General features: G+C 44.0%; 1 protein-coding gene across 1 annotated transcript in view; it reads right to left on the bottom strand.

The window, feature by feature from the left end:
- The window catches only part of PHGDH (phosphoglycerate dehydrogenase), a 128,804-nt gene that overhangs the window by 10,934 nt on the left and 91,362 nt on the right, over positions 1-26,508 (bottom strand). The window contains exons 7-9 of the mRNA XM_069244303.1: positions 25,580-25,728; positions 18,533-18,685; positions 9,071-9,203 (exon numbers count right to left, since the gene is read on the bottom strand). Of these exons, the coding sequence (XP_069100404.1) occupies positions 9,071-9,203; positions 18,533-18,685; positions 25,580-25,728 (435 nt within the window). The remainder of the gene's footprint in view (positions 1-9,070; positions 9,204-18,532; positions 18,686-25,579; positions 25,729-26,508) is intronic.

The raw sequence follows: 26,508 nt of genomic DNA, 5'->3' as shown, positions 1-26,508 counted from the left end.
ACCTTGTAATCTAGATCTTCTACATCAAATTATTCTTGAAGCGGGTGTTCACGTTTAGTCATATAAATCATTTCTAAACTCAGAAAATATCAGGAATTAGGCAAAATAATGTTTTTAAATAAACTGTTCACACTTATTGCATAGGGTTCTATGCTGCATGTTTAATCAGTTCTTGAGTATTTGGAATTAACTTATTTGTTGATGCAGTTTCCGGCATGCGCTGAAAGACTGATCAACCTCAGGCTTGCTATTATTCCAAAATGTGTTATTGTTTCCCTACAACAAAGTTTTAGACATTCCCACATCTTTAGGAACCTAATCTTGATGTCAAGGACTTCACTACTTTTCTTCCAATTAGGCATTGTCTCCGAGTTGGTGAACGATGGGGCTCCTTAGTTTTTGAGGGCAAGTTTTTTGCGTTAATTGTGCAGATTTACTAATTGCAAAGAATGTGGAACGAGTGATAGTCTGTTAAAAGAATATTGGCAATTAGGTACCGTAGATGATTCTTGGGTTTGCGTTTTTTCCTCTTTCCTCTTTAGATGGAGGGGCTATGAGATTTGAAAGTTATGTGAAGGATGCCCTGAGATATTCTTACCATAGAGACTATCTTGGTAAGTGAAGCAGAAAGTTTCTGTGCTTATTGATAGAAGAACGTGTCTCCACATCTTCTTGTTTACTTAGGGTTTGTTTGTTGAAAACTTGGTTAGATAATTCTGGATATTTGGTTGTGTATCTGCATAAGGAGTCGTTTGTAAATGGACGTTGAAATCAGAGAATTGAGTCCCTCTTTCATCGGGATTTTGGAAATTCATCCACACCTGCGTATGGTATTTATTAATTTTTAGCATAGTGAATGTTGGTATTGTTTTGTTTTTTTACATTCACTGGTGGTTTACATGTATGCATGTATTTGTTTAGGTCACTTTCATGTTTTTTTTTGTTTTACCTTTTTTATAATTTTTCGACAGGCATTTTTTTAAAATTATTTTTAGCACACCATGTACTATTTTCACTTTGTTTTTTATTTTCATCTTTATTTTGGGTTTTGGACTTGTATTGGTGATGGTCACTGGTGGTTCACTGTATCTCAAGAATTTGGATCGAATTAATTCATTTTTTCTGTATTTTGCTTGTATTAGGATGTATATCAACGGTAAGGACAATAGGATTGATGAAGTCTGTGGCACTATATATATCAAATATTGAAAAGGAATTGCCCTGATGAAGGCGGCCTCATAAATTAGAAGGTCACCGCCGAAACGCACGTAGGCTTGGTTCCTACTGTTGTTTAGATGGATTATAAATTTATGGTGCCAAAATGTTCTCTTCCATTGGATTTAGTAAGATGGAGACACATTCAGGATTTGGATATTAGAATGATATAATTGTGACCATTAACAAGGCTTCAAAAAAAGATAATTTGTACATATTTAGTTTGTACTTAGATATACTTATGAAATTTAGAGTTATATTTTTGTTAATAGTTATGGTTTTATTATTCTCACTGTCTTGTCTCGTGTGGCACTCTGTTTTTGTCAATACATTTTTTGTATATGTGTATGTATTTATAGAGTTTTTGGATTAGTATTTGTTCGTTTTCCCGCGTAAATATTTGTATATTTGTATAATTTAGATATTTGTGCCTGCTTTTGGATGTACATACATATGTAATAAATTGAAAATGTCACTTACCCAGTGTACATCTGTTCGTGGCATTAGTCGCTGCAGATTCACATGTTTCGCACAGTCCGCTGCCTGGTGTTGGGCTCGGAGTATTACAAGTTGTTTTTCTTTGAAGAAGTCTTTTTTGGTCACGGGACCGAAGGACTCCTCCCTCTTCGGCTCCATTGCGCATGGGCGTCAACTCCATCTTAGATTGTTTTCCCCGCAGAGGGTGAGGATGGAGTTGTTTGCTATAAATAGTGCCCATGCAATGGAGTGAATACGTATGTACATAAAAAGTTTATAATAATTATTTACAAATGTACAAATGTTTAAGATTTAAGATCTACTTCTAAACGGCTACAGGCTTCCCGGGGAGGCAGGAGGGCACATGTGAATCTGCAGCGACTAATGCCACGAACAGATGTACACTGGGTAAGTGACATTTTCAGTTCGATGGCATATGTTGCTGCAGATACACATGTTTCGCATAGACTATAAAGCAGTTACCTCCCCTAAAAGCGGTGGTTTAGCCTGTAGGAGTTGAAGTAGTTTGGAATAATGTTCTTAGTACAGCTTGGCCCACTGTAGCTTGTTGTGCATTTAGTACGTCTACACAGTAGTGTTTAGTAAATGTATGAGGCGTAGACCAGGTTGCAGCCTTACATATTTCGCTCATAGGAATGTTTCCTAGAAAGGCCATTGTAGCACCTTTCTTTCTGGTTGAGTGTGCCTTTGGTGTAATAGGCAATTCTCTTTTGGCTTTAAGATAGCATGTTTGAATACATCTGACTATCCATCTAGCAATGCCTTGTTTAGAGATTGGATTTCCTATGTGTGGTTTTTGAAAAGCTATGAACAGTTGTTTTGTTTTCCTGATTAGCTTTGTTCTGTCAATGTAGTACATTAGTGCTCTTTTGATGTCTAATGTATGTAGTGCCCTTTCAGCCACGGAATCTGGTTGTGGGAAGAACACTGGCAATTCTACTGTTTGATTTAAATGGAATGGTGAGATTACTTTTGGTAGAAATTTTGGATTTGTTCTTAGAACTATTTTATTTTTGTGTATTTGAATAAATGGTTCTTGTATGGTAAATTCCTGTATTTCACTTACTCTTCTGAGGGATGTGATTGCAATGAGAAATGCGACTTTCCAGGTTAGATATTGCATTTCACAGGAATGCATGGGTTCGAAAGGTGGACCCATGAGTCTTGTTAAGACGATGTTAAGGTTCCATGAAGGAACTGGTGGTGTTCTTGGTGGTATCATTCTTTTTAGCCCTTCCATGAATGCTTTAATAACTGGTATTCTAAATAGAGACGATGAATGAGTAGTTTGTAGGTAAGCAGATATTGCTGCGAGGTGTATTTTTATAGATGAAAAAGCGAGATTCGCTTTTTGCAAATGTAGTAAGTATCCCACTATGTCCTTTGTAGAGGCATGCAATGGTTGGATTTGATTGGTATGGCAGTAGCAAACAAATCTTTTCCACTTAGATGCATAGCAGTGTCTAGTGGAAGCTTTTCTAGCTTGTTTTATGACCTCCATACATTCTTGTGTGAGGTCTAAGTGTCCGAATTCTAGGATTTCAGGAGCCAAATTGCCAGATTCAATGATGCTGGGTTTGGATGCCTGATCTGTTGTTTGTGTTGTGTTAACAGATCTGGTCTGTTGGGTAGTTTGACATGCGGTACTAGTGAAAGGTCTAGTAGAGTTGTATACCAAGGTTGTCTTGCCCATGTGGGTGCTATCAGTATGAGTTTGAGTTGGTTTTGACTCAACTTGCTTACTAGATATGGAAGGAGAGGGAGAGGGGGAAAAGCGTATGCAAATATCCCTGACCAACTCATCCATAGAGCATTGCCTTGTGATTCGCGGTGTGGGTACCTGGATGCGAAGTTTTGGCATTTTGCGTTTTCTTTTGTTGCGAACAAATCTATCTGGGGTGTTCCCCAAATTTGAAAGTACTTGTTCAGAACTTGGGGGTGAATTTCCCATTCGTGGACTTGTTGGTGGTCTCGCGAAAGGTTGTCTGCTAGTTGGTTTTGGATCCCTGGAATAAATTGTGCTATTAGGCGAATGTTGTTGTGAATCGCCCACTGCCATATTTTTTGTGTTAGGAGACACAATTGTGTTGAGTGTGTTCCTCCTTGTTTGTTTAAATAATACATTGTTGTCATGTTGTCTGTTTTGACAAGAATGTATTTGTGTGTTATTATGGGTTGAAAGGCTTTTAACGCTAGAAATACTGCTAACAGTTCTAGGTAATTGATATGAAATTTTGTTTGGTGTACATCCCATTGTCCTTGAATGCTGTGGTGATTGAGGTGTGCTCCCCACCCTGTCATGGAAGCATCTGTTGTTATAACGTATTGAGGCACTGGGTCCTGAAATGTCCGCCCTTTGTTTAAATTGTTGCTGTTCCACCATAGAAGCGAGAGGTATGTTTGGCGGTCTACCAACACCAGATCTTGAAGTTGACCCTGTGCCTGTGACCATTGTGATGCTAGGCACTGTTGTAAAGGTCGCATGTGTAGATCTTGAAGTTGACCCTGTGCCTGTGACCATTGTGATGCTAGGCACTGTTGTAAAGGTCGCATGTGTAGTCTTGCGTTTGGGACAATGGCTATGCATGATGACATCATGCCTAGAAGTTTTAGCACAAATTTTGCTTGTATCTTTTGGTTTGGAAACATAGCACTTATTACCTTGTGGAATGCTTGCACTCTTTGTGGACTTGGAGTGGCAATTCCTTTTGATGTGTTGATGGTTGCCCCTAGATATTGTTGTGTCTGACACGGTTCGAGGTGTGATTTTGTATAGTTGATGGAGAAACCCAGTTTGTGAAGGGTTTGTATGACATATGTGGTGTTGTTTGTGCACTTTTTTACTGTGTTGGTCTTGATTAGCCAATCGTCTAGGTAAGGAAACACATGTATCTGTTGTCTCCTGATATGTGCTGCTACTACTGCTAGACATTTTGTGAATACTCTTGGTGCAGTTGTTATTCCGAATGGCAACACTTTGAATTGGTAATGTATTCCTTTGAATACGAACCTTAGGTACTTTCTGTGAGAAGGGTGTATCGGTATATGAAAGTACGCATCTTTTAGGTCTAATGTGGTCATGTAATCTTGCTGTTTGAGCAGTGGAATGATGTCTTGTAGTGTGACCATGTGAAAGTGGTCCGATATGATGTAGGTATTTAGTGTCCTGAGATCTAATATTGGTCTTAATGTTTTGTCTTTTTTTGGAATTAGAAAGTACAGGGAGTAAACTCCTGTGTTTTTTTGTTGTACTGGTACTAACTCTATTGCATCCTTTTGCAGTAGTGCTTGAACTTCTAGTCCTAAAAGTTCTAAATGTTGTGGTGACATTTTGCGTGTTTTTGGAGGGATGTTTGGTGGGAATTTGTGGAATTCTATGCAATAGCCATGTTGGATTATTGCTAATACCCAATTGTCTGTTGTAATCTGCTGCCAAGATTGGTAGAATTGGCTTAGTCTTCCCCCCACTGGTGTTGAGTGAAGGGGTTGTGTGACTTGAAAGTCACTGTTTAGGTGGAGGTGTTTTTGGAGTCTGGAATCTTCCCCTACTCCTTGGGAATTGACCCCCTCTATATCCCCTGAAACCTCCCCTTTGGAATGAACCCTGATATGGTGTGGTTCTTGTTTGTTGGCTGGTGGTGTCTGTGGGTTGGCCACGAAACCCCCCTCTAAATGGAGTTTTTCTAAAAGAGCCTCTGCTCTGCGGGGAGTAGAGTGCGCCCATGGCTTTGGCCGTGTCTGTGTCCTTTTTAAGTTTTTCAATGGCTGTGTCCACTTCAGGGCCAAAAAGTTGTTTCTCGTTGAAGGGCATATTAAGGACAGCCTGCTGGATTTCAGGTTTGAAGCCTGAAGTGCGGAGCCAAGCGTGTCTCCTTATGGTGACAGCAGTGTTGACTGTTCTCGCTGCAGTATCGGCTGCGTCCATTGAAGAGCGGATTTGATTGTTTGAGATCGTTTGTCCCTCTTCAACTATTTGCTGCGCCCTTTTTTGGTATTCCTGGGGAAGATGGTCTATGAGAAGTTGCATCTCATCCCAGTGTGCGCGGTCATATCGGGCCAGCAGCGCTTGAGAATTTGCGATGCGCCACTGGTTGGCTGCCTGTGATGCTACTCTTTTTCCTGCTGCATCAAATTTTCTGCTTTCTTTGTCCGGAGGTGGGGCGTCGCCAGATGTATGGGAATTTGCTCTTTTGCGAGCTGCCCCTACTACTACGGAGTCAGGTGGTAACTGCGAAGTAATAAACACTGGGTCTGTGGGTGGTGGTTTGTATTTCTTATCCACCCTTGGGGTGATGGCTCTTGATTTTACGGGCTCTTCAAAAATTTGTTTTGCGTGCCGTAACATCCCTGGTAGCATTGGGAGACACTGATATTGGCTATGTGTAGCCGAGAGGGTGTTAAATAAAAAATCATCCTCTATAGGATCGGAATGCAGTTGGACATTGTGGAATTCTGCTGCCCTAGCCACCAGTTGCGAGTATGAGGTACTGTCCTCTGGCGGTGACGGCTTTGTGGGGTATGAATCGGGATCATTGTCCGGCACTGGGGTGTCATATAGGTCCCAAGCGTCTTGATCCTGATTATCTTGACTTATGGTAGTTTGCGCTGGTGAGTGCATTTGTGGCGGTGTTTGTGCCGGCGATGCCTGTTGTGGTGGAGAGGGCGGAGGCGTGACTTTTTTAACCACTTTGGCTTGTGGTTGTGCGTCATCCTTGAGAAGTCCGATCCTTCTTTTTCTCATTATTGGGGGAAGGGTTGATATCTTCCCTGTGTCTTGCTGGATGTACAGTCTCTTTTGTGTGTAGTCTGATTCTACACTTTGGAGCTCTTGTCCAAATCTGTGCATCTGGCCACTTATTCCTTGTTCCTCTGTGTAGGATGGAGGTGTGGAACTTTTCGGCGCCGAGAGAGAATCTTTTTTCGGCTTCGGCACCAACAGAATTTTTGTGGCTTTCGGCAGTGTGTCTCGGTGCCGATGTTTTTCGGTGCCGGCATCTTGTTTTTGCCTCTCGGAGCCGCTATCTCGGCTCCGAGGTTGCTCCATGGCGGTCCCTCGACCGGAGTCGGGTGTCTTCGCTATGGGCGTGCCCTTTTTCGGCGCCTTCGACGGGTCGCCGGTTTTATGGGTCGAGCCATGGCCTGTTGGCAGTGGCGTCCCCTGGGCTTTTGTCTTCTCGATGGTTTTAATTTTCGACGTCTTACTCACTGTTTGTTGCTGTTGTTCGACGTCGGAGTCTCCGGATTCTGATTCCGGAACCGAGAATGTTTCCTCTTCGTCGTCGAAACGTTGTTTTGTCGGCGTGGACGCCATTTGTAGACGCCTGGCTCTTCGGTCCCGGAGTGTTTTTCTGGACCGGAAGGCTCGACAGGCCTCACAGGTATCCTCCTTGTGCTCGGGGGACAAGCACAAGTTACAGACCAAGTGCTGATCTGTATAAGGATACTTACTGTGACATTTTGGGCAGAAACGAAACGGGGTCCGTTCCATCGGCTTCGATGTCACACGCGGTCGGGCCGACCAGGCCCCAAAGCTACCCCAAAGTCTTCCGATGATCGGTGTCGATGTACCTAACTATCCCGATACCGAACGGAACAATACCGACGCTTTCTTCCGAGATTCTGACTAACTTTCCGAACCGAAACACGGAGCGAAAAGGAATACGTCCGAACCCGACAGCGGAAAAAAACAATCTAAGATGGAGTCGACGCCCATGCGCAATGGAGCCGAAGAGGGAGGAGTCCTTCGGTCCCGTGACCAAAAAAGACTTCTTCGAAGAAAAACAACTTGTAATACTCCGAGCCCAACACCAGGCAGCGGACTGTGCGAAACATGTGTATCTGCAGCAACATATGCCATCGAACATCATTTTTTGAATTTATGTTATCGTTTTTTTGTTTTGTTTATTGTTTTGGATAGTATTTAACATTGGTTGAAGCTCATTTTTCCTTCTCCTTGTACTCAAGTATTTCTCCCTGGATGGGCTACTTATCATACCAGGGACCCTCGATAGTTCATTTCCTATTGTCTCTTTATAGGTCTGATTGTAGAAAGGGATGTAGGTATCCACCTGCACACCCTTGGTGATCGCCACAGTTTGTGACAATGTAACCAATCAGATCTTGTGCCCTAGTGCAACATAGTGATGGCTAACCTTCAAGGTGGAGGGGTGCCTGTCTGCTTTGTGCTGCTTGCACTTCTGTGGGGTTTGGTGTTCCACAGGGCTTGCTTTTCCATTCGGTCTGCTTGTGTGAGCTAGGAGTAGACAAATCTCTTTGGCCACGACTCCATGTACACCTGCCCAGTGAGATGTAGGGTGGCACAGGGATCCAATATACTGGCTAGAATTTTCAATCCTTACACAGAACAGCAGCAAGATCTCAAGTCTAGCTGAATCATCTCCATCTATGAGTATGTGGACGATGAGCACAGGAAAACAGATTTGTTCAAAGAGAAGCACATCTGCAGTTTAAAGGACTGATTGGGAAATTATCCATCACATAAGAGACAATCTCAAATTCTATCTAGCAAATTTAGAATACCTTCTTTAGGCCCAAAACAACTGTTCCATACATGGGCAATCATGGCAATTTATTTTGGATAAAAATTAGGATCTGTTCATACAATACAATAATTAACCAAATTCTTAGGTTTGTACAAGACCTGTAACTTTCAGTAAATGCGTATTTAGGAAGCAGCATCAAACACCCTAATTTCAGCTTCACTTGCTGGGAATAAATTAAGCGTTCCCTTGCACCTTATATATTAGAATGGGTTAGTGCCCAGTTGCCTCTCTTTTGGATGGAGCTGTGCCCTCTTTGTCTATCTCCGGTATTATGCTTTTACCAATACTACTGCTTGTGGGAATGAAGGCATTTAATCGAATCCTCTAACCTTAGGTACCCTTTTTTGCTGGGAGTGTATGAAATGCAGAAGAGTGCTTCCAATTTGAAATGTTTTTTTCTTGTTTCTATCTGTCCCAGCCCTACCTTTCCGCAGTAAGTAGGCATATGCTCAAGTTTTTGACAGAGTAAATCTAGAAGAGTGTTCAGAGTGACAGAATTTTTGTGTGGTGAAGTCCTATAAAACAGCTAATGTGTTAGTGTTCATCAGATTTTACAGGTAAATCCACCCAGAGAGCATATTTATTCACACAGATGTTTTACAATATTTTAAGAGGGAGAAAAAGGCAAAATCCAGTTCCTAGGATTCTGGGTCAGGAATGGGAGTTTGCCCTTGCAAATGATTATTTGCTCACATAAATGGCACATGTCCAAAAAGCCCAATTTAATCCTTTCTAGTTCGTTTCATGATGCACATAAAATATGGATTTTGAGAGTAGGCATTTTCAGTGCTCACCTAAGGTTATTACTGCAATCTCTGGAGTCTTCAGTGGGGCACTGGTCCTGATCAGGGTGCCCAGAATTTCACCCAGCTTTATCCAAGGTTTGGTCTCTGGGGCGAATGCACTTGTCAGAGCTGGGGCATTGACCTGAGGAAAAGGACAAGATAATTATTTAAAGCAGAGGATGAGGGGGGGGACACATTGGACATAAAAATAGGATATTTTGAGCACAGGAAGGAGCTGTAAGAGAAAAGAAAAAACAATTTATCTGAGGAACTTGGGTTCAGTTTGAATTTCACATAATATATTTAAGTGGTGGTTTAAAGAGGCATGTGGTAGAGTCAAGAATACGTCGCATTGGTATTTGGCATCCTGACTTTTGATAGCACCAGCTGTGGGGATCTGAGCAGAACATTGGGCCCGGGCACATATTCGCTTAGAAATTAATCAATTGAAGTGTGCCACTACCTTTCTGCCTGCCTTATCTTTAATCTCTTATCCCTAAATGCAGGAGAGAGCCATGACCAGTTTCATCAAAGGCACTGACTAAAATACAGGATAGAGGGTTCTTGTCTTGGGTGTCAGGCAGATTAGACCATGCCTCGGTAAATGCTTTTACAGCTTCATTTTCCCTCAACAATGCAAGGGGACTGGATTTAGAACCATCGAAATTCTTTTAAATTTAGCAGATAGCAGAAAGTTAAATCTTATGAGAAAACGATTCCACCCCTTCACAGTAGAGCAGAATGCAAAATTAATTCAATTAGAAGTATTGACAATAAGACTGATGCAATGGTCCCCTTCATCAGTAGATTAGTTTATAAATTGTGTGAGAGCCAATTGAGACATTAAATTAAGAAAATTCTAAAGTTTGATTGGCCTGAGGATGGCTTAACCATAGATCAAAGTCCCAACATAATATCTTGCCTGTTGGTAATTACAAGACTTCAGACAATGTCAGGCAGTTAAAAAATATACATAATACTGGGGGAATAAGGAGGAGAGTAAAATATAAAAAGCTACAAAGAGCTGCTGGTAGATACTTTTTGTCTGCATCCCATTACTTTGTCAACATGTTCCATCAATTCTAAACTATTGCCAAAGTGACGTTTAGCTAGTCTCTGTAAATCAGTGCCACCCTCCCACTTGAAGTTTCCTCTCTTTACGCAGTACATTACAACTACTTGGAATGGTGTGCATAATATCAGGTCCTGAAATCCAGGTTTCAGTCAGCACATAAAGATCTCTGTTAAAGCCACTATTAACAAATGGAGTTTATTTTTGTGGCTAGCTAACAACGTACTATTTAAAAGATTACTTATATGGCCAGGAGGCATGCTTTCATTATTATTAGTCACCCTACCTTTTAAAACAGGTAAATATGTTCCCTCAGTAATTCCAAGTTTGCACAACTTTTTCCATACTTTTGACTGGAGTGATAGATGCCTCCTTTTTAAAAATTATAGCTTAGACCATAGACTCGTCTTTAAGAGGCAGACGAATACATGAATGTGTAAATAGCACTGATGAGGTCTGTGGTAGAGATATAAGGAAATAAACCAAGGGGCAGATATGCTCAAGTGATATATCAAGTCAGTCGCATTAAAGAAAAACAAGGTTTGTGAGAAAGTGGCAGGCTGGGACCAGAAGTGGGGAAAAGTGGAGATGAGAATGGCTACCCAAGAGGACCATAAGGGGGTTGGTAGACTTTTCCATGCAACATCTCAACAAGTAGAAGAATTGAGCAAATATAAGCACAATAACAACAGAAATGTGAGACATTGGTCAACGTCTGGAGGGGGTGTGGGAATCAACAGAATTCAGCGGATCCCCTCTTCAGTGACAGAGATTTACGGGCTGTGTTGGGAAATGTCATAAGTGATGCTGACTGGTTGCCTAACAGCAGTGAGGAGTACAAGGGGTTGGTGATCCTCCACCTCTCAGCAAAAAAAAGAGACTTGGAGGCTGTATATCAAAATGAGATAGAGAGAAGTACAAGACCACATATTTTCAGGCTCAAACCTAGTAGAAGGATGCGAGGCTCTAGGAGAAGAGGATCCTCCTGTTCCTCGACCTAAACCCTGAAAGATTAGCGTGGAAAAAAAGCTTTAAATGGCATAAAAAGAGATATTGGAAAAAATCCATGTGAGAAACTGGACGTTGTTGCAGTACCCTCTACCCCACCACACTTTTTGCCGGGCTTCTGGATGCTACGTGGACTGGAGTGCACTGGGATCCTGCCAACCAGGTTCCCAGTGCCAGTGTTCTATTCCTTAAACATTGTAAAGGTAATTGGAAACACCTTTAGCTACCACTATAGGAACCTAGTAAAAGGTACTAAGGTACCCAGGGCATGGGGGTACTAAATGTAGGCCTGAGATGGCAGCAGCACTGATTGTGCCACCCTCAAGGGCCATGCATCCAGATGCACCCAGCACTGCCAATGCAGGCTGAGTGCCCTGGTGCAAACCTAAAACACAAACTCGACATGGCCCACTGCCTGTGTGCCCTGCCCACCATACACTGCATACACCATGGATAAGATACCGCTCTGGCAGGCCTTCCAGCCCTAAGGCAGGGTGCACCATGTTATATGCAAGGGCATAGCTGCATGAGCAATGCGCCCCCACAGTGTCCTTGCCAAACCTGGGACATAGTGAGTGAACAGAGCAGCCATTTTAATATATGTGCTGGACATTGCTCAACATGAGTTTCCCAGCTACATGATGGCTACTCTGAACCCTAGGTTGTTTGGTATCAAACAACTCAGAATGATAGATCCAAACTGGTATCAGTACTGGATTTATTATAAAATGTACCCAGGGTTCACCATAGAGGTGCCCTCTGCTAAAGCGAACTACCCTGGCATGGTTGTTGACTAGTTCTATTCAGCCTGTCCCCTCCAGACACCCCAATCTACAAATGTTCGGGGAGAGATCTGTCTCTCCGGTTTGTAGAACAATGCCCTTCCATGGCAGAAGAGCGAACACCCCCTCCCTGAGGAATGTGCACTGCCTGGGCAGTGAGCTTCAAAGGGGTTACCACCTTTGAAACCGGACTCCAAATTTGGTGGCACTTCGTCCTCCAGTGGCCGAACCATTTCATGCCCTGGGTACTGGTCAGCTGACATTGAACACCAGGAAAACCAACCCACCTGGGGCTGCAAAAGAACCAGGAGGAAACCCCAGTCGAGGGACTTCAGGAACACCCTGGACCTCCCACCAGAGTGCCCCCATTGTCCTGCAAATGACCCTTGAAGTGACTTACCTCCAGATCCAAAGGGCATCTTTGCGCACAGCTCCTGGCTCACCGATTCCCTCTGCACCTGGCCCCCTAGCCATGTGTTGTGGAGTGCATGTATGTGGTGTGACTGGAATAATGTGGGTTGGACTGGAATTGTTTGTTGTGGAATTGTGTGGCATGGAATTAGAATTGTATGGTTTTCAGTGGAGTTATGTATATTGAAATTATGTGGCATGTGTGCAGTGGAATTATGTGGATAGAAATTATGTGGTATTGAGATTACTGAAAGTATGTGATGTGGGAAAGTGTGTCTTGGAGTGTAATTATGTGGAGTGGTATTGTGTGTCGTGGAGTGGCATGTAGTGGAATAGAATTATGTGGTGTTGAATTTTTGTGCATGATGTGGAATTCTGTGTGGTGAATTGGATATTTGTGGTGTGTGGTGGCATTGTGTTGTGGAGCTGAATTATGTGGTTTGGTGTGGAGTTGAACTGAATTGTGTGGCATGGAACTGTGTAGTGTGCAATTGTGTGGCGTGTTGAATTAAGTGGGGTTGAATGCTTGTTGTCTATCTACTGCAGTGCGGAGGGAGCATCCTTCATGGGAGGTGAAACAATGTTGTTTTTCTTTTCATTCCTCCCTCCCAAACCTGGCTGAAGCAGTGTGAATGGCACCCAGTAGCTGTTTCTGCATTCAGGTCATAGCTCAAAAATGACTCTGCTCATTGCAGGCATATATTACGTTCTGCATTTTCTTTTTGTAGTGTGGTACTTGCAGTTTTGCTTCCACTGCTAAGTACAGGATACTAAGTTGCTGGATGGAAATTTAAATACGTATCTACTAAGCTAACGGAAGCTAGGGAAATATTTTAATCAAAAGGTAGAGGAGGCGCCAAAGTTGGTTCTGCCCGGGCCACCCCTGCTTCCAAAATTTAGTTAAGTTGTTAGTAATACTCATACTGCACATGATGCATTTTTTTCATATAGATGTCCCTTAAAGGCAACCACTTAATGGCTCAGCTGGTAACTCCATTCCATTCCTTGCAAAATCCACAAAAAAAAAAGAAGATTATGGCTTCTTAAAACCTTTTTACAGCACATACCTGTTAACAGCCTAAGCTCGCCGCCGCATGCTTTTGCAGTTGGGGACCTGCAGTTTTACCAATGTGACCTTTTGTTGCAGTAACTCGGAAAGCCGGTCACTGTTTTTAGAATTAAAATGCAAACCACAGATGCAAACTAAGTTGGATGCCCCTACAGTACATTGCAACAGTTATTTTATAGAGTTGCTGTGCGAGGAGCTTTGCCTCTAATGAGGGAAGTGGCTGTGATTTACAGAAACTATGCTCTTTGTCACATTTAACCAGTGTATCACTGCATAGAATCTCTATGCTGGCGGGGGCTTACTGCATGATGGAGACACTGGAGTCCTTGTTACACTCGCCATGCCTGGCAGGCCTCGATGTGTCGGTATAACGATAAAAGGAGAACTCTCTGGACGACCTTGGGCTATCTGTCTCCTCTGCACCAGCAACATTCTGTGGCTCGGTAGCTGATGCAAACCAGCGCCTGCAGATGGTGCGCTGTTACTCCTTCGTGAAGGGAGGTGGCTGCTGTTCTGCCCAGAGCAAAGCATTACATCCAAAGGTAAAGCTATTTTTCTGAACACAACATGTTCCTTTAACCATATATGCCAACGTACACATACACCCATTGCAGTATAAGCTCATTGTTTGGTATACACTCAGCAGTCGGGTTCCTGGAAGAAGCGCTAACCTACTTCTGGCTTCAGACGAAATAGTAATGTCGCCAGATGTTAATCTTCTAATCACTTTTCATTTAAGTGCTTCCAATGCTATCGTCCACATATACACCTAAAAAGCATGCTTACATCACAAGATCTGAACCACCCGACTTGAACCAACCTGAAAACGAGCAGGCACCTACATGAAAGTGATGAGAAGATTAATATCTGTTGACACGGCCGTTTCCTCTGCATTCGATAAAAAGCTGATTTGTTCATCCTCAGTTCCCACGGGCTGCTATTTGCATTTCAAATTCCTCAGGTTATGCCAGTTCTTTTACTCTGGAGTACAAGCGCAGGGCAGAATACGTCACCCACGGGGCGTACGCATAAGCAGGATGAATATATTTACCAAAGGAGGGGGAGGAGTTCAGCAAGTGGCTCTTTCCACTAAAAGAGGGGTAGTAGCTGCAGCGCGACAGCCTGCATTTTTCCGTTTCCGGTGCTTAAAGAGCAAGTAAAAACATGAGTGCTATTTACAGAGCTTGGAACAAGGAAGAGCACACCAACATCAACATCAAACAGGTTTTTGTGTCTCCTCTGTAGTAGCTGCAGCACAAAAGCCTCAATTTTTCTGCTCCGATTGCTTAAAAAAGCAAGTGAAAACATGAGCGCTGAGGACACCTACGTCAAACAGATTTTTTGTCTATCCTCGGTAGTAGATGCAGTGTGAAAGTCTCTATTGCGCTCCCGGTTTTTTAAAGAGCTAGTGAAAACACACACGCACTTTACAACAGTGGTGGAGCAAGTAAAAACACAGCACTCCTGAGAAGGGTTCGTAACCCCAGAAAAAAAAGAAGTCCCTAAAATGTGATAAAAGGATAGCAGGGGAGGATTAGCGTACTTAGTCCCTGCTCTCGGGGAAGTGTAACCACAGGAATAGGCATGACAAATGCACGCCATGGGCAAATGGATAGAAGGAATAGCAGAGCAACGATGGAGTCAGCAAATGGGAAGCCGATGCACAGGATGAAGCCTGTAAAGTAGATCCAGCATGTCTCGGATCGAGACAGCGCATGAGCGCCGTCTAGAGCGGAGACCTAAAAATATAAACAGGCTATGGTCCTGTCCAAGCCTAAGGTGGGTACATACTCTTTTGTCAGGGTTGTTCCAACCCAGTTGCTTGTGCAGCACCACAAAAAGGGACCACTTCTTATTACCACCTGGATGACAGCAGCTGAACTGAAACTAGTCCCGAGATTTCCGAGTGTGTGCAGCAGCTATCTGTTAGTTTTCCACAACTTCCATCTGGCGAGGCTCCAAAGTAATCTGCCAGAGTGTGCACAATATGTAGTTCAAAGATTCTGTTTTGTAAACTTACAATTTCATAAAAAGGTAAAACATATTTGACACTGCACCGTCTTTAGCTCTCTGACAACGTCTTCATTGATATTTGCTGCAATTAGGTGGTGTTTTGCTTGTGGACATGACAATGCATGATAGGAAAGGGGCACGCCATGACCCATGTTACAGATGACAGGCCATTCTGTCAGTCTGTTCTTGTTTTTCACACAAGATCACTTTGTTTTCTGGTCCGTTTTAAGGCAATTTCTAAATCATTTTAATGTGCAAAGCAAGAGTTTCCCAATACTTATTTCATGGTTATAACATTGTCATTCAATTCACAACAGTGTCACTAAAAGTGTCACACGTATGACCTTAAAAAGTCACACTCAGGCAAACCTAATAACGGAGAATGTCACACATAAGCAAACTGAAAAACTTAGCCGCTATGAGGGTGATGCTATGGGTCGAGCATGACCTCACTCCATCCAGCCAATTTCGGCACCCAGGGTATCCACAGATCCACAGAGGTCGCAGCAGCAGGTGCAGCCCATTTGCAGCATCAAAAAATCCACCTCTGGCCATTTCTAGATGTCTAGTTAATAAAAGCATGTCCCCTGGAACAGTTGTGGAAGCACTCTGACTTTATAAGCACCATGTTGCTAGAGTTGGGATTATCTATGAAACAACAGAAATCCAAAATACTCCCCAATATTTTTTTTTTAGATATTTGCATTGGCACAGTCTTGAAAGCATTTCAGACATCAGATTTCAAAGCATTTGCATATGATGATGAACTTCCTTGAGGGTTCAACTAAAATAGACTCCGTGGTTTTGCGTGTGCACCTGCAATGGATGTGTGACAACAGGGAAAACACATTTCAGACAACTTAAACGAGTCGAATCACCTTTTTCTTTTGTGTTTTGCTTTAAATCTGCCTCGGATTCCCCTTATAATGCACATTTGCTCATGTTGTTTCTTTTTAGTCAAGGTTGCGTATGTAGCTACAAGAGTAATCCTGCTGTTTGTATTTTCTAAAATAAAGTAGAGAGATATAGAAATCGTGTTTGCAGCTCTCCTACATAGAGGGGCACTTTGGATATTCAAGGGAACACATCTTGACATCAGCAGTGCTCAACATTCTGCTTTGGAATCATGTGAAATCTTCAACTGCGGGAAAAGCGACAACATAAAGACAGTTTATAGTCTGCGCCACAAGAACCGGTTGTGCACTGGAAAATAATGTTGAGGTACGATTGTGTAGCTCGAAAATACTGAATGGCACTCTTTGATTAAGCTTATTATTTGCATCAATCAATAGACTTGTAGAGCGCTACTTGTCACCTGTGAGGGTATCGAGGTGCTGGTAGGGTCCCAGTTGTAGAGCCAGGTATTCAGCGTCCTGCGGAGCTCCTGTAGGGTAGGGCATTCCTGAGGTGCAGGGCTAGGCCATTCCAGGCTTTGGCTGCAAGGTAAGAGAGGCAGCGTCGTCCTTCTCTGCTGCATTGTGTGTGGATGATATGGACCAACACAAGGGAGATGGAGCAGAGGAGTCTGGAGGGTTTGTGGAATCTCAGGCAGTGGCTGAGGTAGGCGGATCCGGAGTAGTGCAGGGCCTTGAATGTGTTGGGGAGGAGCTTGAACTGGCATCCTTCCTGAACTGGGAGCAAGTGGAGTTTTTTTGCGGATGGGTTGAATTGGGTGCGACTAGGGAAATCCAGGATGAGTCTTGAGGCTGTTGTAATGGTGCATCTCGCGTTCTGAGGAAGCCAACTGAAAATGTTACATAACATGCACAGGATGAAGAAGCAGGAGGATGACAGTGTTAACTTGGGACCTCATGGTGATTTTCCTGTCCAGCATGATACCGAGATTCCTGGCGTGCTCAGCTAGGGTTGGAGTGGGCCCCAGTTCTGTGGGCCACCAGGAGGCATGCCAGGGGGAGTTGTTGTTGCCGAAGACCAAGACTTCTGCCTTTTCTGTGCTGAACTAGAGGGATTTATTCCTCATTCAAGTGGCGACACTGGTCATGCATTCATGGAAGTTGCTTCTGGCAGCAGTAGAGTTTTTGGAGAAGGAGAGTATGAGTTGCAGTGATGGAAAGGATGAGTCAAATGTAGTTAGCACAACATACAAGAGATTCATTGCCACTATAAAATTTATTATGCTGCCTGGTTATATAATTTTCAGTGGTTGTGTTTTTATAGTCACTTACTCCTTGCTTCATATGTGCAATTATGTTAATACATAAATTCTGCACTAAAATTGGTCTTCAATAAAGCCATTAAGAATAAGAATGTGTATTTCTTATGTGTGAATGTCGATTTCGTATGTGTACACACATGGGGAGAAAGTGTGCCCACAGCCCTCAGAAATAAATCAGAGGACTGACACGTCTGGCAGGTTTGCTTCATGCTCTGTATGAATGACCACCAGGTAAGCATGAGACAACTTGTTTGGTCCTCCAGTTCAAGCTGGCCAACCTTCCATCAGCATGTGGCGGCAGCAACAGAGCAGAACATAGCCTGATCCAACCTTCTTGCTATTTTATGGGAAAATTCTGGGCCACTTTACCAGACATCACACAGATACCCATGCAGGGGCAATTATTGGGGGAATTTTCTCACAAGAGGCTCGATTCATCACCTTGGCTCAGGAGCGAAATTTAAACAGTGTGGTAAGCGACCATACTTTGCACATGTTGGAATGAAACTTAACAATACAGTTAAGAGAGATATTCATAACATTCAACAAGACTGGACGGTTTTCATTTGGACCCTTTTTGAACGGTGGAGCATCCATTTATTTCAAACAAAGGCAGCTTAACGGTTGCTATCTGAAACAATTTCTGTAACATTCCTGTTGGAATGAGCCCTTGAGTTGGGTCCACATGGATATCAACCCATTCTTACCAACACAAACTAATCACTTAATGTCAAGTAGTACAATACATGCGCACGTCCATGGGTTTTCTATAAAAAGAGGGCCTTTTGGAGGTAATGCAAGGTGGGGAAGGGGAGCAGGTAATTCCTGGGACATGTGATTTAATCAGCAAAGGGTGTCGCCTTGATAGTAGAAAGGGAAGCATGGCAGAGGTGTGAATAAGCTGTGTGGGGGAGTAAGAGGTAAGGGAAGAGATACTCACAGCACCAACAAGCGCCTTGCCTTTTACCAGGTCTACAATCTGCTGTGCAATGTCTTCCCCACAGCGGTTCTGGGCCTCGCGCGTGCTGGCGCCCAGGTGGGGGCAGCTGATTACATTAGGGTGGTTCACCAGGGCCCGGTCTTGAGGAGGCTCCTGCAGAAAATGATTGCCATAGTTGATTAATATAAGGCTACCAAAGACACACATCAACCTTTTTCTTGGCGATACAAGATTATTAGTGGGTGTTTGAGTTACATTAAAGGACAAATCGCCTGATGAGATAACATTATTAGTAGAATAGCAAACTGTACAGAGTGTTCAAAACCAGGGGCCAACACAAAGGTAAGGCAGTACCGGTAAAGCTAATAGGTCTGGGTTTAATGTGCTAATGCAAAGCAGTGGTAGCACATCAGAGCAAGACGTGTGTAAGGGAGCTGGCACGAATGGAAAGAGGATTATATTTTTAAACGTGTCTTTCATGCAGTTCAATGCAAGAAATCAAGTGGAGGTGAAAGAATACACTGAAACAGCCAATATTATTAAGTGAGAGATGAATACTCTGGTGGGCTGATCCAAGACTTGAACTACAAAGTCTGAAGCCGTAAGATTAAAGTTGCTGGTGTAGGAAAACCGTTTGTTGAAAGGTTCAGATAAGTACTTACCCGGACTGGCAATTGCAGGTCAGACCCACTATAGGAAAGTACCATCTTGCCTGGCATGTTATCCCCATATTTCACTGTATATATGTTGTTTTAGTGTATGTGTCACTGGGACCCTGCCAGCCAGGGCCCCAGTGCTCATAAGTGTGCCCTGTATGTGTTCCCTGTGTGATGACTAACTGTCTCACTGAGGCTCTGCTAACCAGAACCTCAGTGGTTATGCTCTCTCTGCTTTCCAAATTGTCACTAACAGGCTAGTGACCAATTCGCACTGGCATACTGGAACACCCTTATAATTCCCTAGTATATGGTACAGAGTTACCCAGGGTATTGGGGTTCCAGGAGATCCCTATGGGCTGCAGCATTTCTTTTGCCACCCATAGGGAGATCTGACAATTCTTACACAGGCCTGCCAGTGCAGCCTGTGTGAAATAACGTCCACGTTATTTCACAGCCATTTACCACTGCACTTAAGTAACTTATAAGTCACCTATATGTCTAACCTACACCTGGTGAAAGTTGGGTGCAAAGTTACTTAGTGTGAGGGCACTCTGGCACTAGCCAAGGTGCCCCCACATCGTTCCGGGCAAATTCCCCGGACTTTGTGAGTGCGGGGACACCATTACACGCGTGCACTGTACATAGGTCTCTACCTATGTACAGAGTCACAATGGTAACTCCGAACATGGCCATGTAATATGTCTAGGATCATGGAATTGTCACCCCAATGCCATTCTGGCATTGGGGTGACAATTCCTTGATCCCCCGGGTCTCTAGCACAGAACCCGGGTACTGCCAAACTGCCTTTCCCGGGGTTTCACTGCAGCTGCTGCTGCTGCCAACCCCTCAGACAGGTTTCTGCCCTCCTGGGGTCCAGCCAGGCCTGGCTGAGGAAGGCAGAACAAAAGACGTCCTCAGAGAGAGGGTGTTACACCCTCTCCCTTTGGAAATAGGTGTCAGGGCTGGGGAGGAGTAGCCTCCCCCAGCCTCTGGAAATGCTTTGATGGGCACAGATGGTGCCCATCTCTGCATAAGCCAGTCTACACCGGTTTAGGGATCCCCCAGCCCTGCTCTGGCACAAAACTGGATAAAGGAAAGGGGAGTGAGCACTCCCCTGACCTGCACCTCCCAGGGGAGGTGCCCAGAGCTCCTACAGCGTGCCCCAGACCTCTGTCATCTTGGATTCAGAGGTGTGCTGGCACACTGGACTGCTCTGAGTGGCCAGGGCCAGCAGTTGACGTCAGAGACTCCTTCTGATAGGCTCTTACCTTTCTTAATAGCCTATCCTCCTTCCTAGGTAGCCAAACCTCCTTTTCTGGCTATTTAGGGTCTCTGCTTTGGGGAATTCTTCAGATACCGAATGCAAGAGCTCACCAGAGTTCCTCTGCATCTCCCTCTTCACCTTCTGCCAAAGGATCGACCGCTGACTGCTCAGGACGCCTGCAAAACCGCAACAAAGTAGCAAAGACGACTACTGCAACCTTGTATCGCTTCATCCTGCCGGCTTTCTCGCCTGTTTCCTTGTGGTGCATGCTCTGGGGGTAGCCTGCCTCCTTCTTGCACCAGGAGCTCTGAAGAAATCTCCTGTGGGTCGACGGAATCTTCCCCCTGCAACCGCAGGCAACAGAAGACTGCATCACCGGTCCTCTAGGTCCCCTCTCAGCAAGACGAGCGTGGTCCCTGGAACTCAGCAACTCTGTCCAAGTGACTCCCACAGTCCAGTGACTCTTCAGTCCAAGTTTGGTGGAGGTAAGTCCTTGCTTCCCCACGCTAGACTGCATTGCTGGGTACCGCGTGATTTGCAGCTGCTCCGGCTCCTGTGCACTCTTCCAGGATTTCCTTCGTGCACAGCAAAGCCTGGGTCCCCGACACTCTAACTTGCAGTGCACAACCTTCGGAGTTGTCCTCCGGCGTCGTGGGACTCCCTTTTCTAACTTCGGGTGGACTCCGGTTCACTCCTCTTCTAAGTGCCTGTTCCGGTACTTCTGCGCGTGCTGCCTGCTTCTGTGAGGGCTCCCTGACTTGCTGGGTGCCCCCTCTGTCTCCTCATCCAAGTGGCGACATCCTGGTCCCTCCTGGGCCACAGCAGCATCCAAAACCCTAACTGCGACCCTTGCAGCTAGCAAGGCTTGTTTGCGGTCTTTCTGCGTGGGAACACCTCTGCAAGCTTTTTCACAACGCGGGACATCCATCCTCCAAAGGGGAAGTTCCTAGTCCTCTTAGTTCTTGCAGAACACAAAGCTTCTTCCATCCGGTGGCAGCTTCCTTGCACCCTCAGCTGGCATTTCCTGGGCATCTGCCCACTCTCGACACTGTCGCGACTCTTGGACTTGGTCCCCTTGTCTTACAGGTACTCAGGTCCAGAAATCCACTGTTGTTGCTTTGCTGGTGTTGGTCTTCCTTGCAGAATCCCCCTATCACGACTTCTGTGCTCTCTGGGGGTTGTAGGTGCACTTTACACCTACTTTACAGGGTCTTGGGGTGGGCTATTTTTCTAACCCTCACTGTTTTCTTACAGTCCCAGCGACCCTCTACAAGCTCACATAGGTTTGGCGTCCATTCGTGGTTCGCATTCCACTTTTGGAGTATATGGTTTGTGTTGCCCCTATACCTATGTGCTCCTATTGCAATCTACTGTAACTTTACATTGCTTGCATTACTTCCTTTTGCTATTACTGCATATTTTTGGTATTGTGTACATATATCTTGTGTATATTTGGCATCCTCATACTGAGGGTACTCACTGAGAAACTTTTGGCATATTGTCATAAAAATAAAGTACCTTTATTTTTAGTATATCTGTGTATTGTGTTTTCTTATGATATTGTGCATATGACACCAGTGGTATGGTAGGAGCTTTGCATGTCTCCTAGTTCAGCCTAAGCTGCTCTGCTATAGCTACCTTCTATCAGCCTAGCTGCTAGAAACACCTCTTCTACACTAATAAGGGATAACTGGTCCTGGTACAGAGTGTAAGTACCCCTTGGTACCCACTACAAGCCAGGCCAGCCTCCTACACCCACCAGCACTCATCTTTAAGGACTGGCACGTATTTGTCCCTCAGACTTTGATCCGGAACAAGAAAGAGAAAAAACTGAAAGGGGGAGAGAAGGAGGAAGAGAAAGATAGGAAAAAAGAACCAGAAAGAGTGAAATAAAGAGGCAGGGAGTGTCTGGGGGAGCCATGAGGAGGAATCAAGACTATGCAGACTTGTACTGAAAAATCCCCGATATCGGATAGTGCCAGCCACAGGCTTCCAATTACAACTTTGGGCCCGGACACTCGTTCATTAGCGGACCAAGCACTGAAGCGGACCCAATGCCTACTCTATGTATATTGTTAACAATAAGTCTGTTGCACAGTAGTGCTGACAAATGGCAAACCTAAAAATAAACCAGCTAAGGGGAGGGGAGTGCCTTGAGAAATAAGGTCATTAGTACATGTGCACTATACAACAGTGAAAGGTTATGATATTTGCTGTCTCTTTCTAACATAGTGACATGCTGAACTGAGGTTCACCAGTGTTTTTGTATACTCCAGAAGTGACAGGGATGTCTAATTTTCATTCCAACTATGGTGTCTAGCGGCCAAAATATGGTTCACAAATTCTCAAACGGCAAATATAAAACAGACATAAGACTAAACGTGTTGTGTTCTATAGAGTGCTGAATGCCAGATGGTGGTTGCTTTGTGGGTGCTATGCTGATGGGAAATTGGGTTAGTAAAAAAATACATTCTCCCAAAGATGAAGTAACATTCCCAGTCAAAAGAAATCGAAAGGGATGTCATATGCACTCATATAAACTTCACACTCATAACACCACTTTATTATTATTATTCTGCCATTTTGATGCCTTTTAACAAAACATCTGTTCTACTCCAGACACTCTTGACTTCTGATGATCACCAGTGATCACTACTGTTGCCTTTCGCTGCTTCTTCTGTGGTCCTTCCTTATTCCCCTCATAACCTCTTCTCATCTGCCCGTACTGACTAATGTGCATTCATCCAGTCTTACTGTAAAGCAATCCCATATTGTTTAGTTTTGTACAATTTATAAATAGGTGAACATGTACGTTTCTGGTTGTAACATCTAGCACATGAAATAAAATAGGCAGTGAGGACCTAAATAATGTGAAACATACCATTAATGCAGCATACTGAGTCATTATCAGTAAATTACAGGCACAGTCAGTACCACATACATTAATTTAATTATTCTTTACAGTTTTCTTTTTACAGAATGCACTAGGTCCACAAGGGCGTCAGAACCACAATCAGAAAATAAACCAAGGGACGTACAACGCATTACGATAGGGAATGCAATCAAAAACAGGGCCGGACTAGGAACCCAAAGCAGCCCCTCCAAATTTTGTCAGACCAGCACCCATAGGGCACATAGAGAGCGAGCCTGATCACTAAAATGGGGCTGGGGCCCCCCAAGAAAATTTGGAAAAAAAATTCAATAACAGTGCATCCAACACAACATTTTTCATTAGATATTCAACTGTATTTGTTGTTAAAGCATGGTAAATGATGACCTTGCAGTGCACCAGCATACGGAAATCATTACTGGGGCCCTTCAATGAGTCCATCACCATCACCCTTTAACAGTGCCTCTCATCCTTCCATAGCCCCTCTCACACGTATTTCTTTTGTTTTATAGCGGCTCTCTCACTGGCATGGGTGTTCGGGCGCTTTACATCACACACACATACAGAGACAATGAATCATACGTGTGCAAATCAGTTTAGAGAAAATGTTATATAAGACAAATGGGACTAAGAGGTATGGGATTCACATCCATACTGGTAGGCATTTTTTAAAGAATGCTTGTTCTGGGGGCGCATAAACGCAGTATTCAGAAAGTAACACAGTGATTAGAGTTGACTTTACCAATAATTTTTTTCTACCCAAACAAACCCTTTTTAGCAAAATTAGGATAATCAAAGACTGGGGAACAAACAAAACTTTTTGACCTGTACCATGCAGTTTGCATGCAGTTCTTCGATGGCAGTTCACAGCTCACTGTGCCAAATTAAGGTTGTAAATTATGAACTGCACAGTAACAAAAGGAGCTCTGACAAAAAGCAGTATCCCGCTGAGCTATGCACATAAAATACTGTTCTGTAATCTGCATAGAATGTGTTCTTTGCAGCAGGCATGTTAACCCTCTGCGCTACTTCAGATGAGTCAAAACTGCCACGAGACAAAACTCCGATCTCCGTCCAACAGGTACATTAATCACCAGAGTTATATCAACACTTTTATTATTGCTTGAGAACTGTGGGATATACTAGGAACTCTGCAGTGCTATTAAAACGGCTACAAAACCGTCCCCCTACCCTTCCAGCCTCCAAGGGAAATGCCCAATGCCCGGTACGACCAGTCCGGCATTGATCAAAAGTAAAAAACATGCAGCCATAAGCTATATCGAGCCATTTTAGTTGGGACCTAATATTTATCTGCTGCATCCTTTTATGCCTGGAGGAACTGCAGGGAATTTTTCCAGTCTTGAACCCGACATCCTCTGGCATATTTACGGATTACAGTATACTACTGCTCGTTCCCAATTCATCACGATGCCCCTACAGTACTGTTCATCACTCACAACTCTGAGAATTGATGAGAAGAGATAATTGGGAAATCACTGTGGTAACAGTAGGTGCTGCCGCTTTGCAAAACATTGAAAAATCAGATGTTAGGCACATTATTCAATCTAGCTAGATCCTTTGTCTGATCTTCTTCAAACATTCCTGTACACTCTACATATGAGTATTTAGTCCAATATCTAGAACTATTTCCTTTAGGAACCAACTCTGGTTCTAGTTACATCTAAAAAAACATTCCCTTCTAAATGTAAAACACCTGGGATTGTGCAGTTGTATACTCAACTCCTTAGCTATGTTACACATTTCTGATTTCTGTAAGAATGTGCGATTTGCAGGATCACATAATATGATTTTACCTGTGTTTGTCGAACCTCCACACTCTCCCACCAACTAAAATGTACATGTGTTAGGTATAGTCCTGCTGTCAGAAGGGTAACTGGGTACCTCAGAGGTCCGGCAGGTGTCTGACCTGAGGCACGAGCTGGTGCAGGTTTCATGCGTTACAATGTTGACAGTGGTGGTGCAGTAGGATTCTAGTGACTCCACTCAGCCGAGAGACCATTTTAGGAGGGGAGAGAATTATGTGGCACTACACTCATCCTCAAGATCAGAATCGAAGAGGAACACTGATCCAGCTGATATTACTAAAATAATCCAAGAAAACAAGCACAGATTTTAACTTTCCATCTAGTTTGGATGGAAGGTCAGTTGGACATCTGAACCTTTGCAATCAAGGTATGACAGCCAATCGGCCTCAAGCAAAGCACACCGCTCACCTCTGTGAAGACATCAAGGCCGGCACCACCACACTGCCCAGACTCCAGTGCCCGCAGCAGGGCACCCTCGTCAATGATCCCGCCACGAGCACAGTTGATAACCTGCACACCCCTTCTGCACTTAGCAAAGGACTCGTCATTCAGCAAACCTGGTAAGAAAAAGATGGGTAAAATGTAGATGGGTGTAAGCTGTATCAGGTCATTAGGATAGATAATTCATGGGAGTCCACAATCTACTTTGCAAGAATGGAGAGCCTAACTTAAGGCACAGGTATCATGGTTATGACGGTCTCAACTTTCAAACATGGGAGTGGATCAAGTGCGCCCTATCACCAGTGATCATACATTCCTGGGACTCCGAGGCAGATAAAAGCCTCTAGGCACCATGAGTATGTACTATTCACAACTAGGCTTAGAGTTCATATCTTATATGAGCTACCGTATGTAATCTCAAGTCTTCCACATATACCTCACTCATCACTAACTGAATCTCCCCAAAACGTAGCTTTTTACTAAACACTGGCCTTGGTCATTCTATTCTCAAAGAGAAGGCAATGCCAATCTGTAAGGAAATTCCTCCTTGGCATGGTTACCCCCTGACTTTTTGCCTTTGCTGATGCCAAGTTATGATTTGAAAGTGTGCTGTGGCCTACTAACCAGGCCCCAGCACCAGTGTTCTTTCCCTAAACTGTATCTTTGTCTCCACAATTGGCTTGTAACTGATACCCCTGGTACCAAGGGCCCTGATGCCAGGGAAGGTCTCTAAGGGCTGCAGCATGTCTTATGCCACCCTGTGGACCCCTCACTCAGCACAGACACACTACTGGCCAGCTTGTGTGTGCTGGTGGAGAGAAAATGACTAAGTCGACATGGCACTCAACCTCACACTGCATATGGCATAGATAAGTCACCCCTCTAGCAGGCCTTAC

This window comes from Pleurodeles waltl, chromosome 7 (assembly GCF_031143425.1).
Source record: "Pleurodeles waltl isolate 20211129_DDA chromosome 7, aPleWal1.hap1.20221129, whole genome shotgun sequence".
NCBI classification, from domain to species: domain Eukaryota; kingdom Metazoa; phylum Chordata; class Amphibia; order Caudata; family Salamandridae; genus Pleurodeles; species Pleurodeles waltl.
Note: the sequence above shows the minus strand (reverse complement) of the source record. Positions and strands in the feature narration are given on the sequence as shown.